This window comes from Jaculus jaculus, chromosome 17 (assembly GCF_020740685.1).
Source record: "Jaculus jaculus isolate mJacJac1 chromosome 17, mJacJac1.mat.Y.cur, whole genome shotgun sequence".
Lineage (NCBI taxonomy): Eukaryota > Metazoa > Chordata > Mammalia > Rodentia > Dipodidae > Jaculus > Jaculus jaculus.
In genome coordinates this window covers 19,056,156-19,069,510 of record NC_059118.1, presented here as the reverse complement: position 1 = coordinate 19,069,510, position 13,355 = coordinate 19,056,156, and the positions used below count along the sequence as shown (strand labels likewise).

Genomic DNA, 13,355 nt, shown 5'->3' with positions numbered 1-13,355 from the left:
ATCTGCTCGGCCCGGCCCCACCCCGGTCCTCGCCGAGGCCCTGCCCACCGGGTCCCCGGGTGACAGCGGGCGCTGGCTGCGGCGGGCTGGAGCCTGAGTGCCGGGTAGGCAGACCTTAGGTCGGACCTGTCCCCCCCCAAACCCACCGCTGCAACGCGGGGCCCGGGTGTTCTCAGCGCCCCGGCCTTCCGCCCATCGCCACCACCCCTAGCTTCTCAGACTGAGCTCGGCGCCCCGGAGAGGATTAAGTAAGTGCTGAGCTTGCGGGCCAGCATGGAGGGATGCCGGGGTCGTGGAGGCGGGCGGGGCGGGGGCTGGGGGGGTCATTGAGATCGCTCGTGCATAATGACACACAGGGCTCCCCGAGGTCGCGGGGCTCACCGCTTCCAATCTCGGCTCCCTTCCCTTTCCCATCGGACCTGGACGCAGGCCCCTAAAAAAAAAAAAAAGTGACCAGCAAGGGTGCCCTGTCTCCTTTGGGCAGAGAGTAATGAGAGCCCCAGAGCAACTTCAGGGTCTGGTCCAAGGTCATGCCTGGGGTTAGTGGCAGAGCCCAGAAGAGAACTTGAGATGCTTTTTAACTGAGTAGAGCTGGAGGGAGATGACAAGAGGACAATGTGATTAGTCTGCCTTTGTCCCTCGGCCAGCCTTGCCGTAATAGATTTGCACACACACCTCACTCTTGCAGCGGTGAGGGGGGCATCCCGTGAACACCCATGAGACACACAACACACGGGGAGACGTGTGCAGCATGTCTGTTTCTAGGTCTCCCAGTACCCCCCCCCCCCACCAGAGTAGCTGGGATCCCTTCCCACTCTTCACTACCCAAGGTCCACTGGGCTGGGCGATCTCCCACCCTCTGCTCCCAGAGGAGGGAAACAGAGGAGAAGGCATGTCCAAGTGAGTCTTCCATCCCAGCGTCTGGAGCTGTGCTCCCCTTGCCTCGCTCTTCAGAGGGAATGGAGATGGCCGAGTGACCACTCCCCGCACCCCAAGCCTGCAGAAAAGCCATCTGAAGACCTTGCTCAGCTTCTTCCTGCCTTCTGTCCTCTCCTCTCCACACCAGTCCCCCCAGCTCACTCCAGACACAGCCCGTATCACAGTGCAGACAAGGAGAAGCTGGAATGTTGACTAGGGGTTCTCCTGTGGATCGGCTCATGCTAAGTCTTTTCTAGGGATCGCTTCCATCGGACACATCACTAACCCTGTAACACTGTGAGGTCGTTCTTAGCACTTCCTCACTTTACACCGAGGAAACTGACTCACGGAGAAGAGAAATGACTTTCCTAAGGTCACCGAGCCCAGACAAGTTTCAAAAATCAGGATGTTTGACTCCTAGGCAAGTTTTCCATCCAAGGAAGGAAGCTGTGCATTTTTTTTTTAACCCAGTGAAATGAAAGACATAGGGATCAGGAAGTGAGCAGGTGAGGTAGGAGGAATAGATGGTACTGATGCATTTGTACAAGGGGTGGACGTTTTCTTTCAAACTTCCTACAACCTCTCCCATCTTCCAGGTATGACCACTATAGCCATCTTGTCCATAAACAGGTGACAAGGTTTCATTTTCATGTTCCTAAATCCATATGGATGCCATAGATAAATAAAGCATGTATAATGTCCCCTGAACTTGCCCTAGGCCTGTTCCCAAATCTTTATTTCCTAAGTAACCTCAGAATCTAGAAGAACTTCAATGTCATGGCCATCCCGCTCTCCTTAACTCTTGTTTTCATTCTGTCTTTTCCAGAACCCAGGAAGGCAGGAGGCTGGCTGGCTTTAAGGAAGTGTCTGTACCAGTGGCCACCACAGTAGTCACAGGGCTGGTCATTCCGGATGTCAGAAGGGAGTGGACAGGTTGACTGACCAGTGGCAGTCTTCCAGCGCCAGCATGAATTCCAGGGGCCCAGTTTCTCAGGGATGGTTCAGCAGCCACTCGCCCACCATTGAGCCTGACTTGGAGCCTGCCACCGATGGGACCACCTCTGAGACCACCACCCTCAGCCCAGAAACCACAAGCTTCAATGACACCAGAATCCCTGATGCGGCAGGTGGCACAGCGGGTGTGGGTACCATGCTTCTGTCATTTGGGATTATCACAGTGATTGGCTTGGCTGTGGCCATGGTGAGAGCTGGGGCTGGCTCAGAAGGCCCTCCTTTGGGGGAAGGTGGTCAGTGTCTTTTATTAGAAAGAATCTTATCAGGGCTGGAGAGATGGCTTAGTGGTTAAGGCTCTTGCCTGTGAAGCCTAAGAACTCACGTTCAACTCTCCAGGTCCCACATCAGCCAGATGCACAGTGATGTGAGCGTGCAAAGGTGCGCGAGGGGGTGCGTGCATCTGGAGTTTTTGATTGCAGTGGCTGGAGGCCCTGGCACACCAATCTTCTCTCTCTCTCATAAAAACAAAAAGAATCTAAAAATAATTGTCACTAGGTGTGGTGGCACATGCCTTTAATCCCAGCACTCAGGAGGCAGAGGTAGGAGGGTCGCTGTGAGTTCAAGGCCACTGTGAGACTACATAGTGAATTCCAGGTCAGCCTGGGCTAGAGTGTGACCCTACCTCAGGAAAAAAAAACAAAAATTGTCCATTAATAATAATGCAATCAGCCAGGCGTGGTGGTGGTGGCACACGCCTTTAATCCCAGCACTTGGGAGCCAGAGGAAGAAGGATCGCTGTGTGTGAGGCTACACTGAGACTACATAGTAAATTCCAGGTCAGCCTGGGCTAGAGCGAGACCCTACCTTGAAAAACCAATAATGATGATGATAATGCAATCCCTCTCACCACCCAGAGTTTTTTTTTTTTTTTAAACTGGGACTCAGAGAGATGATTCTGACTGGGAGAACCAGAAAAAAAAAAAATCTGAAGAAAGCATTGGTGCTTTAAGCTGATTCCTGAAGGCTGTGGAGGGGGGATTCCAAATGGGTGTGAGAATTGCAATGGAGTAGAAACCAGAAAGTGGTTGGAATTGGTTGTGGGCAGTCGTGTCTGGGGGTGATGTTCTGAGCATGGCAGGTTGTTGGCAGGGTTCATTCATGCATTCACTTGGCAATTATTTACTGTGTGTCTTCCCTTACCCTTGAGATCCAACAGGGGCTGGGAAGCCAGTGTCCTGCCCGGTGACTTAAAGACAAAGGTTTGTATCTGGGCTGGTTGATCAGAGACAGCTGTGAAGCAGGCTTACAGACCAGACTCCGGGTAGAAGCCTGACCTCATTGTCATGAAAAGGGACGGAGTCAGGCAGCAATCAAAATGGAGATGAGCTGGGGAGAGGATGGAAGGTATCCCCCAGTACTGACAGATAGACACTCAGAATGTCACTAAAGGGGGGTAAGGAGCTTGCTGTTAAAGTCTAAGGATCTCGATTCGATTCCTCAGTACCCACATAAGCCAGATGCATAAGGTGGCACATGTATTGGTGTACTTGGAGTTTGTTTGCAGTGGCTGGAGGCCCTGGCGTGCCTCTTCTCTGTATGTGTGTCTGCCTCTTCCTCTCAGTCCCCCTCTTTCTCAAATAAATAAATAAAATATTTTTTTTTTAAAAGAGTGTCCTTATTTATTTGAGAAAGAGAGAGAGTGAATATGGGCATCCCAGGGCCTCTACCCACTGCAAATGAACTCCAGGCTCATGCGCTACCTTGTGCATCTGGCTTACATGGGTACTGGGGAATCGATCCTAAGTCTTTTTACAGGCAGGCATCTTAACCGCTTAAGCCATCTCCTCAGCCCCCGAGCACTTAAGGACCAGCAGAGATATACAAGCTGAAACCAAAGGTGGGTTACACCTGGAGTTTCCCGCCCCTCAGAAAGCCTCGTAATAATGCTATTCTGCTCATTGCCCCTTGCAGGCCATGAAAGCTGGCCCTGGGCTCAGGATCACGTGATTCTGACAGATAGGGGTGGCTGGAGGCTCAGGGCATGTAGCTCAGTGTCAAGTGCTGGTTTAGTGGGTGTAAAGTCCTAAGTTCCATCCTCAGCACTGTGGTTAATACAAAAAAAAAAAAAAAAAGTGCAGGGCTGGCCTGGTCCATCCATGGCATGGCCTGGCTGGAGCTCCTGCTAAACTGGGGTTGGCATATGGGCCCTGCAGGCTCCGGGCTGCTGCCAGGAAACAGCTACTGGCCAGCAAGTGGGGGCCAGGATGCATCACCTGCAGTGCAAGGCCAAGGTAGAGAAGTCTCCCAGAGCAGGAAGGAGGCAAAAGGCCAGTGCTTCCCTTTGACACCCAGGCACTGGTCAAGTAGACTAAGACATCGTAACCTCAGTGGCAAATGGCCTAGAAGCTACCCCCTGGTTACTCTCAGCAAGAGATTTTGGCCTAGGAACCTGGGTAAAACTGCTTTGCTCATGGTTCTAAAGGAACGTTCAGAAGGCATGGGTGAGAGAGGTAGGAAGGTGGTGGGATAAAGACAGTGGAGGCCGAGAAACATTTCCAGGGCTCAGGCTTCTAGAAGTTTCTCCTGTATGCTGCCACTTCCTTTCCCATTTGCCAGCCTTGAGCCATGCCATGGGTACAAGGAGGAGTCAGTGTCAGCCGCTCGCTTCACGTGAGAGTATGAAAAAGTGCTTGGGGGCCGAGGAGATGGCTTAGCAAGTTAAGAGGCCTGCCTGTAAAAAGACTCAAGTTCGATTCCCCAGTACCCATGTAAGCCAGATGCACAAGGTAGTGCATGAGCCTGGAGTTCATTTGCAGTGAGTAGAGGCCCTGGGATGCCCATATTCATTGTCTCTCTCTTTCTCAAATAAATAAAGTAAAAATAAAAGTAATATTTTTTAAGAAGTGCTTAGTATGGGCAGGAGCAGTGCAGGAAAGCTTCCTGGAGGAGGTGGCACTGCAGCTGAACAGTGAGGAATGGGAAGATTTGAAAAGGAAGGAAAGGCCATGCAGTTGGGGGCGGGGAAGACCACAGGGCGAAGGTGTGACTGGATGGAGGTTCTGTCTGGCCTTTTCTGCAGATCTTTCCAAGTCACAGCCCACAGGGGAGGGAGGAGGTTTGGAGTAAGGGCCACAAGGCAAAGGGGCACAAGGTGCTGTGGCTGGAGATGTTCGCTCAGGGTGGGCTGGGGCTGGCCCAGAAGGCCCCAGACTTCCTGTTGTGTCTGTAAACCACAGAATGGGGCCTCTGGAAGGAATCAGTGAGCTAGGGACACTCCTGCTTCCTTCTAGGCCGTTGGGGTCCCTCCAAAGAAGTTCTAAGTCACACTGGGAACCAAACCAGATTTTAGCAGTGGGTGGGCTACAGAGTGTAGGAGCCACAGCAGGCTTAGCACAGACTTCGGGGAGTAGCTGTCCTGTTCCTGACAGTCAAAACATGTCACTTTGGAGCTGGGCAGGTGGTGCACCCCTTTAATCCCAGCCCCAGGGGGAGGGGAGGGAGTGAGATGTGAGGATCACTGTGAGTTAGAGGTCAGCCTGAGATTACATAGTGAATTCCAGGTCAGCCTGGACTAGAACAAGACCTTACCTTGAAAAACCAAGAGAAAAAAAAACATGTAAAAAAATGCCAGTTTGGAGCCGGGCGTGGTGGCACACACCTTTAATCCCAGCAGTTGGGCAGCAGAGGTAGGAAGATCTTCCATGAGTTCAAGGCCACCCTGAGACTAAAAAGAAAGCCAGTTTGGGAAAGAGCTGGATGTAGAAGTGGTCCTTGGAGTCTGTCCAGGATGGGCCCCTAAATTTTACCCTCTATTCTCTCACCCTCAGCGCCTGGTATCATGGCTTCCAGGTCCAGATTAATGGTTCTAGATGCTTTCTAACTGTGTTAACCCTTCACCTTTGTGTCTGGACAAGGAGGAGACAGAACCCAGCAATAGTGTTTTCTGAGAGATAATCCTAGGGCTCAGGCCCCTCTGCCCACTGAGAGCTTCCAGTGGGATCCAGTGCAGATCCCAGCTTGAACCCCTGCTGGGCTGTTGGTCCTTATGCCTGTAAGCTGCTTCAGGGAGAGTTGAAGGGATGGGCCTACACTGAAGTTTTAGCTTTCCCCTTTGGCCCCGAGACTGGCAAGTCAAGTGGCCAGAGTTGCAGTCAAGGTTGGCGAACTGGAAACAACTTATCTCAGCCAGGCCTAACTGGTTTTTCCAGGCCTGGCTCCAGTCTCTGAAAACCCCAGACCCCCTTCTGGTCTCTCACAGCATTTAAAGATGTCAAAGGAGCCAGGCCTGGTGTGCAGGCCTAGAATGCTAAAACGCAGAGGCTGTGGCCAGAAGGGCCAAAGTTCAAGACCAGCCTGGACTACCTAGGGAGTTCCAGGCCAGGCTGGGTTACATAATGAGACCCCGTCTCAATCAGTCCATAAAGCAGTCAACCAAATAAGTAAACAACTGCAGTAGGAACGTTGGCATCACTGGTATGGGACCTTGAAAACATGGGACCCCGCTCTTCACCCCACATAATGCCCCCATCTTGAGAGCCTGCCGGGTTGATGGAAGCCTCCTTTCCTCGTCAGCTGATGCTGTTCCTTTCCCTTGCAGGTTTTGCACATCAGGAAGAAGAAGAGGTAATTCCCCAGCTGCCATGTAGAACTCTAGCCCATGGGCAGACCTGGGCTGGGCTCCAGGGAAAAAGAGAAGGAAGCTCCTACCACTAAGGGCCTTCTCCCTGGGTCAGAGTCAGGGCCTCTTCTGCCCAGTCAGGGTTTGATGGGGGTGACTCCTCTCCTTCATGGAGGGCTCGGAACCCTCCACTGGGCTCTCACACACAGGTAGGCAGATACAAAGATTCCAGGAAACCAGATGTAACTCTGCGATCGAGGATGGGGAAGGAGAGAAGCTAGGAATTACCTCCACCCAGCTACCCTTGCTCTGATGCCCTGAGCTGACTCCCACTGGCTCCCCTCCCTTGCCTCAATCCCCAGCAGTTATGGATTACAGCAGAGCCCTGACCCAGCTGTTCCCTGGGCCCCAGTGATGACAGCCACATGACCGATGGCTAACTGCTCTTTCCCAGGCCACCCGTCGGAGGGGTCAAACTGGTACAGTGGGTGCAGAGACATCTGTCAGTGAATCCCTAGGGAAGGCTTTGGAGCCCTGAAGTGTTTGCGGGGGTCTACTGGCTGCCAGAAGAAAGGGTGGCAGAGGGGTAGAGCCTGCCCTGCCTCCAGCAGCTTTTGTACTCCCCCCACCCCCAGGCTGGAGAAGCTTCGTCACCAGCTCATGCCCATGTACAACTTCGACCCCACAGAGGAGCAAGATGAACTGGAGCAGGAGCTGTTGGAACACGGGAGGGACGCAGCCTCCGTGCAGGCTGCGACCTCTCTGCACGCCACACAGGGCAAGGTGGGCACTGAGCAGGCTCTCCATCCGACATGGAGCCAATCCAGCCTCCTCTGTCTTATCCTCCACACTTTTCTTTTCTTTTTATTTTTGTTTAACTCTTATTTACTTGAGAGCGAGAGAGAGAGAATGGGAGCACCAGGGCCACCAATCACTGCAAACGAACTCCAGATGCGTGCGCCCCCTTGTCCATCTGGCTAACGTGGGTCCTGGGAAATTGAGACTCGAACTGGGATCCTTAGGCTTCACAGGCAAGCGCTTAACCACTAAGCCACCTTTCTAGCCCCCCTCCACACTTTTCATGCAGCTTGCCAACACCATCTAGTCAGAGAGGCCACAGCTTTGAGGCCATGGGTCTTGTTGGACCCATGGCCCTCACAGAGTCACTGTGCAAAGCCAGGCAAGGGGCAAGCTGGGCATCTGGCCCGCCTCTGCTTTGACAGCCACACCGCTGACATCTCTGAGCCAAGTTTTCTCATCTGCAAACAAAAATCCAAATTCCTTTTTAAAAATATTTTTGTTTTATTTATTTATTAGAGAGAGAGAGAAGAGAGAGAGAGAGAATGGGTGCTCTAGGGCCTCCAGACAGTGCAAACGAACTCCAGACACATACACTACCTTTGGGCATCTGGCTTACATGGGTCCTGGGGAATTGAACCTGGGTCCTTTGGCTTTGCAAGCAAGTGCCTTAACCACTAAGCCATCTCTCCAGCCCAAGAGTTACTTTTTAAAAATATTTTTTAAGCTGGGTGTGGTGGCGCACACCTTTAATTCCAGCACTTGGGAGGCAGAGGTAGGAGAATCGCTGAGAGTTCAAGGCCACTCTGAGACTACAGAGTGAATTCCGGGTCAGTCTGAGCTAGAGTGAGACCCTACTTCGAAAAAAAAAAAAATATATATATATATATGTATATATATATTTTATATATATATATATATATTTTTTTTTAAGAGAGAGAGAGACAATAGGTGCACCAGGACCTCCAGCCACTGCAAACAAACTCTAAACACATGCACCACCATGTGCATCTGACTTATGTGGATTCTGGGGAATTGAACCTGGTTCCTGAGGCTTTGCAGGCAAATGACTTAACTGCTAAGCCATCTCTCCAGCCCTGAAATTTTTTTTTTTTTATTTATATAGTGAGAAAAAGAAAGTGGCAGATAGAGGATAACTATGGATGCACCAGAACTTTCTATCACTGCAAATGAACTTCAGATGCAAGCACCACTTTGTGCATCTGGCTTTACATGAGTACTGGGGAAATTGAACCTAGGCCTCAGGCTTTGCAAGCAAGCACCTTTAACCACTGAGCCATCTCTCCAGCCTTTAAGTTATTTGTGTGTGTGTGTGAGAGAGAGAGAGGGAGAGAGACAGAGAGAGAAGGAGGGAGAGAATTGGCGTACCAGGGCCTTCAGCCATTGTAATCGAACTCCAGACACATGTGCCACCTTGCAGGCTTTTGTCATCTTCTACATCTAGCTTATGTTGAATCTGGAGAGTCAAACGCGGGTCTTTAGGCTTCGAAGGCAAGTGCCTTAACCACCAAGCAATCTCTCCAGCCCTGAGTGACTCCTTGTGCACGTCCCTTATGCCAACCCCTGTCCTAGGGGAAGGAGGGCAGAAGTGAGTTCTCCCTGGCTCTGGCAGAAGATACATGCATAATTAATTCAACACTGAGCCCATAGGAAGTGCTGCCAAGGCGATAGGCAAGCTGGGCATGGCTCGGGGGAGGGGCGAGTCATCTGAGCCAGGTTGAATTTCTAGGTTGATCTTTCTGGGAGGGCATTGCAGGCAGAAGGCATAGATGATGCCAACAACGCAAAAGCAGGCATCAGGAAGTGAGAGCGAAAGTGACTGAGTCAGAGATTGCCCTTGGTCAAGGTCCCTGATGCCCCTGCCTCTCTCCCCTGCAGGGCACTGTCCCTTCCCAGGGTCCGCTGCAGAGGCCTAGCCGGCTGGTTTTTACTGACGTAGCCAATGCCATCCATGCATGAGTGGCCCAAGGACAGGACAGGCCTGGACCTCTGACAGAGACACTCGTCGCAAAGCTGCCCACTCTCTGACTGCCAAGACCGGTTCTCAGGACCAACGCTGCCAAGACAGGAAAGGGCCGGTCCAGGCCCAAGCTGTGCTGCGGACTAACCCACTGGCTGTCCGGGCTCAGAGAGAGAGCCCTGGCCGGGCTGGCCACCTGGCTACTGATCACTCCCGATTCCTCGAGCAGGAACTCTGTGGAGCCACTGCTGGTCCCCTGGTCTACCGGCCACACCCTCACATTAAGGTGGGCTTCTCTGATGGGGAGGAAATGGGTGAGAGACATAGGAAAGGAAGGAAGAAGAAGAAGAGAAAGAGAATTCTGCTCTGCCTGGGACAGATCTTTTTTTTTTTTGAGTCCTGGAGCCTCTTCTGGGATGGAGCGTGACAACCACCACAGGGACAAGGCGGGGCAGCACTGTTTATGGAACCCCAAGAGGCCCAGGGATGGAGCTAAAAGTGCCCCCTCCGCAAGATGCCAGGGGAAAGGGCTACTCACACCCAGAGCCCCATCTACCTTGCAGGGTGCCCAGTCACATATCCTTGGCAGCCACTTTTGTTTTCTGGGTCGAAGGAAGGAAGGAGGGATGGATGCTGGGGAAGAATGAACTGGGGGACACATATGGGAGGATGCAGCCTCCTGGATTTGGGGGAAAGCTATATAAGCATGTGGGTCCCACGCAGACATAGGTGTATCTCAGCACAGGGGGCAGGTTGTAGCTCTGGCTCCACCTTCCAAGTTGACCCCACCCCATGATATGTAATGGAGCATTGGGCTGAGCCACCCCCTCATCTTCAGTGTTTGTGGGTTTCAGGGAAGAGGAAAACATGGGTGGGTTCTGTGGTTCATTGCATTTCTTCAGTGGGCTCTAAAGGCTGGACTGACCTGCTTCCGGGAAGGGCTCCCTGAGTGTATTGGGAACTGGGTTCTGGGAGAGGCTGTGTGGCCTCCCCCTAAGTCTTGAAGGGTCATGGCTGATGCCAGGAACATCTGTGCAGGGCAGTGGGCAGACATAGACACCCCCAAAGAGCCAGGCAGTCTTTCTTTTTTTTCTTTTTTAACTATTACATCTCTATTCAGGAATATATGAGGGAGAGGGAAGGTTCGCAAACCCAGGAAGGGAAAATGGATATACCCACATGGTCCAAGAGCCCGTGTGGGAGTTGAACATGAGTCTGGAAAAAAAATGTCAAAAGGGATTTTAGGTTTAGAGTGGAAAAGAAAAGTATTGAGAGCTCCTGCCATGTGGAAGGCAGGAAGGGGGTGAGAGCAAGGGTTGGGAGTCCCCCATCTCAGCCCAGCCAGGTAGAGACAATGGGGGGATTACCAGAGTAATCCTGGGACCTGGAAATTCTGAACAGCTTCAAAGCCAGGGCATGGTGGCGCACGCCTTTAATCCCAGCACCCAGGAGGCAGAGGGAGGAGGATCGCCGTGAGTTCAAGGCCACCCTGAGACTACATGGTGAATTCCAGGTCAGCCTGGGCTAGAGTGAGACCTTACCTTGAAGAAAAAAAAAAAATGAAAGAAAGAAAGAAAAAGAAGAGCAAGCCAGGCAGTTTTTCTACCTTGGGCACACACTCACATGAGCACACACATAGACGTGTCTCCAGCTTCACTACCATTGCTGTCCTCTGCTGGTTAGAGGGGACACGGGGGTGGCATGTACACATCATTCATCAGCAAATACCACATGTCAGGAGGTGAGAGCCTACAAGGTCCCCATGGGGAAGATTCTGGATTTATTCCCTCAGCTACATGCTATAAATACATTAGCACTTGAGCAACTGGAGAGCTGTGAGTAATTTAGAATGCACAAAGCTGTAATTTAACTCACAGCATCTCTATGTGTGAGAGTATTAAAGATGTAATTAAGATGTTTACCCAAAGAGATTGGAGCCTGTGACATTTGGGGTGCAGAACCCCAGGAGGGGACAGAATGGGTGAGCAAGGATCTGTCGGAGGCCTGGGGACAGTCGCCTGGGTCCCAGATTATGAGGTGGCAGGCAAGCCAGTTAGTTTTCCATGATCTAGCTGAGAAGCTCTGGACCTGAGTTCAGGGCTGCTGTGGAGGCTCACATCTTGACTGAGAGATGGGATCACATTGTCTGCCTCTCCTTGGCGTGGAGAATTCAAGTTAATAGGGCCTTTGGGACTAAAGCAGAAAGAGGGCTTGAGTCCCAAGGCCTCAAGGGTGACAGGGTGGTTAGGGTATCTCCGGACCCCCCAGGAACAGCGTCTGAAACACACAAGGAAAGAAATACCATGGCCTCTCTCAGCGCACGGGGCATAGGATATGGGTGGCATAGAGTAGGCTATGGTTAGGGTTATGTGCTCAGGGCCCCCCCCATAAGGCTAGAAGGGTTTGGAGGTGACACTAGGGTGATCAGCCATTGTATTTTGCTTAAGAATGTTCTGGTTTGGTTTTCATTAATATCTGTTTTGGTGCATGTATAATCCATATGTGGGGTGGGGGGCATGTGCATGCCGTGGCACTCACACGGAGAGCAGGTGACTTTTGGGTCCGACCTTGCCTTCCACCTCATTTGAGGCAGGGTCTCACACCCTCATTGTTCACCTCTGAGTTCACCTGACCAGCCAGTCCACAGGTCTCTGGTAAATTCTCTTACCTCGGTCACCCTTCTTGCCCTCCATGTGCTTGAATTAAAGAAGCCTGCCATGGCTTCCAGTTTTGTTTATTTATTTATTGTTTTGGGGTTTTTTTTGTTGTTTTTTTTTTTTTTTTGAGGTAGGGTCTCACTGTAGCCCAGGCTGACCTGGAATTCACTATGGAGTCTCAGGGTGGCCTTGAACTCAGGGCGATCCTTCTGCCTCTGCCTCCTGAGTGTGCTGGGATTAAAGACCTGCGCCCCCATGCCCAGGGGCTTCCAGCTTTTTAAATTTGCAGGGGGCAGGGCGCGGGGGGGGGACCGAGGATCAGAACTCACGCTTGTGCAACAAGTGCTTTATCCACTGAACCATCTCCCCAGCCCCCCAATGTCCCCGTTTTAGTACTGAAAGCTGTACAAGTGAGAAAGAACTGAGCCTTCGAATTAGCAAGATAAAAACAAGAGGGAGGTGAAAGCCGGACTTGGGAGGCAGAGGCAGGAGGAACACCATGAGTTCGAGGCCACCTTGAGACCACATAGTTAGTGACTTCCAGATCAGCTTGGGCTAGAGTGAGACCCTACCTCGAAAAACCAAAACCAAAAAGAGAGAGAGAGAGAGAGAGAGAGAGAGGGCACTGAACACCCCAAGTCCCATGATGGAGGGATAGGCTGAAGCTGGAACTGTGAGACAGAATCTTAGGCAAGGCTGAGGACCATGCACCCCATGGGCCATCGGCACGGGTCACAGCTGGGCCCATCAGCAATGGCCTTGCTCTTAGGAAGGAGTTTTCATTCCTCAGAAATCTGGGAGGAGATTCCTGAGGGACATGGGGGTGAGTGAAAGGGTGGGTGGGCAGTGAGCTTCTGCCCTGTTGGGCAGCCCCTCAGCTAGGAGTTGCAGTAGATGTGATTTTTTTTTGGGGGGGGGTCCTGAAGAAATGAGGTCTGTGACGCAATGCTGGCACCCAGGGACAAGGATGGCAGGGCTCTGTGACAACCTCATGCTATCTCTCCTGCTGCCTGCCCCGAGCTCCTTTCCTGATGGGTGGGCCTGGCTAGGTGATGGACTCGGGCTGCTACTGGTGGGTGACAGGCCACTTTGTCTTCAACTATGTCCTCATAGTGAACTGTGTATCCCTTCTACGCATCTCCTTCTGTTTTATAGCTCTTTCTACCAGTTCCAAAGGAAAACCAGCTTTCCATATGCCCCAGCAGAATGTAGAATTGATAAATGTCGGGGTGAACAAATCTGCTGGGTGTGTTTTCCTTGTGGCACCAAGCCTTGGGGGACTCTTCACTGCCCTCAGGTAGCCAGTGAGGTCAACCTGTTATTGCTGCTCCCGAAATTGGCTGGTAATTGGGCCCTCCTGACACACACACACACACACACACACACTCTCCCCCCCCCCCCCCTCTCTCTCTCTCTCTGTCTCAGGAAT

At 51.9% G+C, this 13,355-nt stretch overlaps 1 protein-coding gene across 2 annotated transcripts; it reads left to right on the top strand.

The window, feature by feature from the left end:
• C17H3orf18 (chromosome 17 C3orf18 homolog) lies at positions 1-11,991 on the top strand. Of its 2 annotated transcripts, none has more exons than XM_045136911.1 (5): positions 1-248; positions 1,745-2,059; positions 6,470-6,495; positions 7,126-7,273; positions 9,188-11,991. In XM_045136911.1, the coding sequence occupies exons 2-5, from the start codon at positions 1,886-1,888 to the stop codon at positions 9,266-9,268; spliced, it is 429 nt and encodes a 142-aa protein (XP_044992846.1). In that variant the 5' UTR covers positions 1-248; positions 1,745-1,885; the 3' UTR covers positions 9,269-11,991. The 2 variants fall into 2 exon arrangements, with proteins under 2 accessions (XP_044992846.1, XP_044992845.1); XM_045136910.1 differs by having other exon boundaries at positions 1,745-2,119.
• The last annotated feature ends 1,364 nt before the right edge of the window (positions 11,992-13,355 follow it).

Excerpts from the sequence above, each read along its gene's own strand:
- C17H3orf18 (XM_045136910.1), top strand. The coding sequence starts at position 1,886 with ATGAATTCCAGGGGCCCAGTTTCTCAGGGATGGTTCAGCAGCCACTCG. Across the intron at positions 2,120-6,469 it reads TTGGCTTGGCTGTGGCCATG|GTTTTGCACATCAGGAAGAA; the intron begins GTGAGAGCTGGG and ends TTTCCCTTGCAG. Across the intron at positions 7,274-9,187 it reads TGCACGCCACACAGGGCAAG|GGCACTGTCCCTTCCCAGGG; the intron begins GTGGGCACTGAG and ends TCTCCCCTGCAG.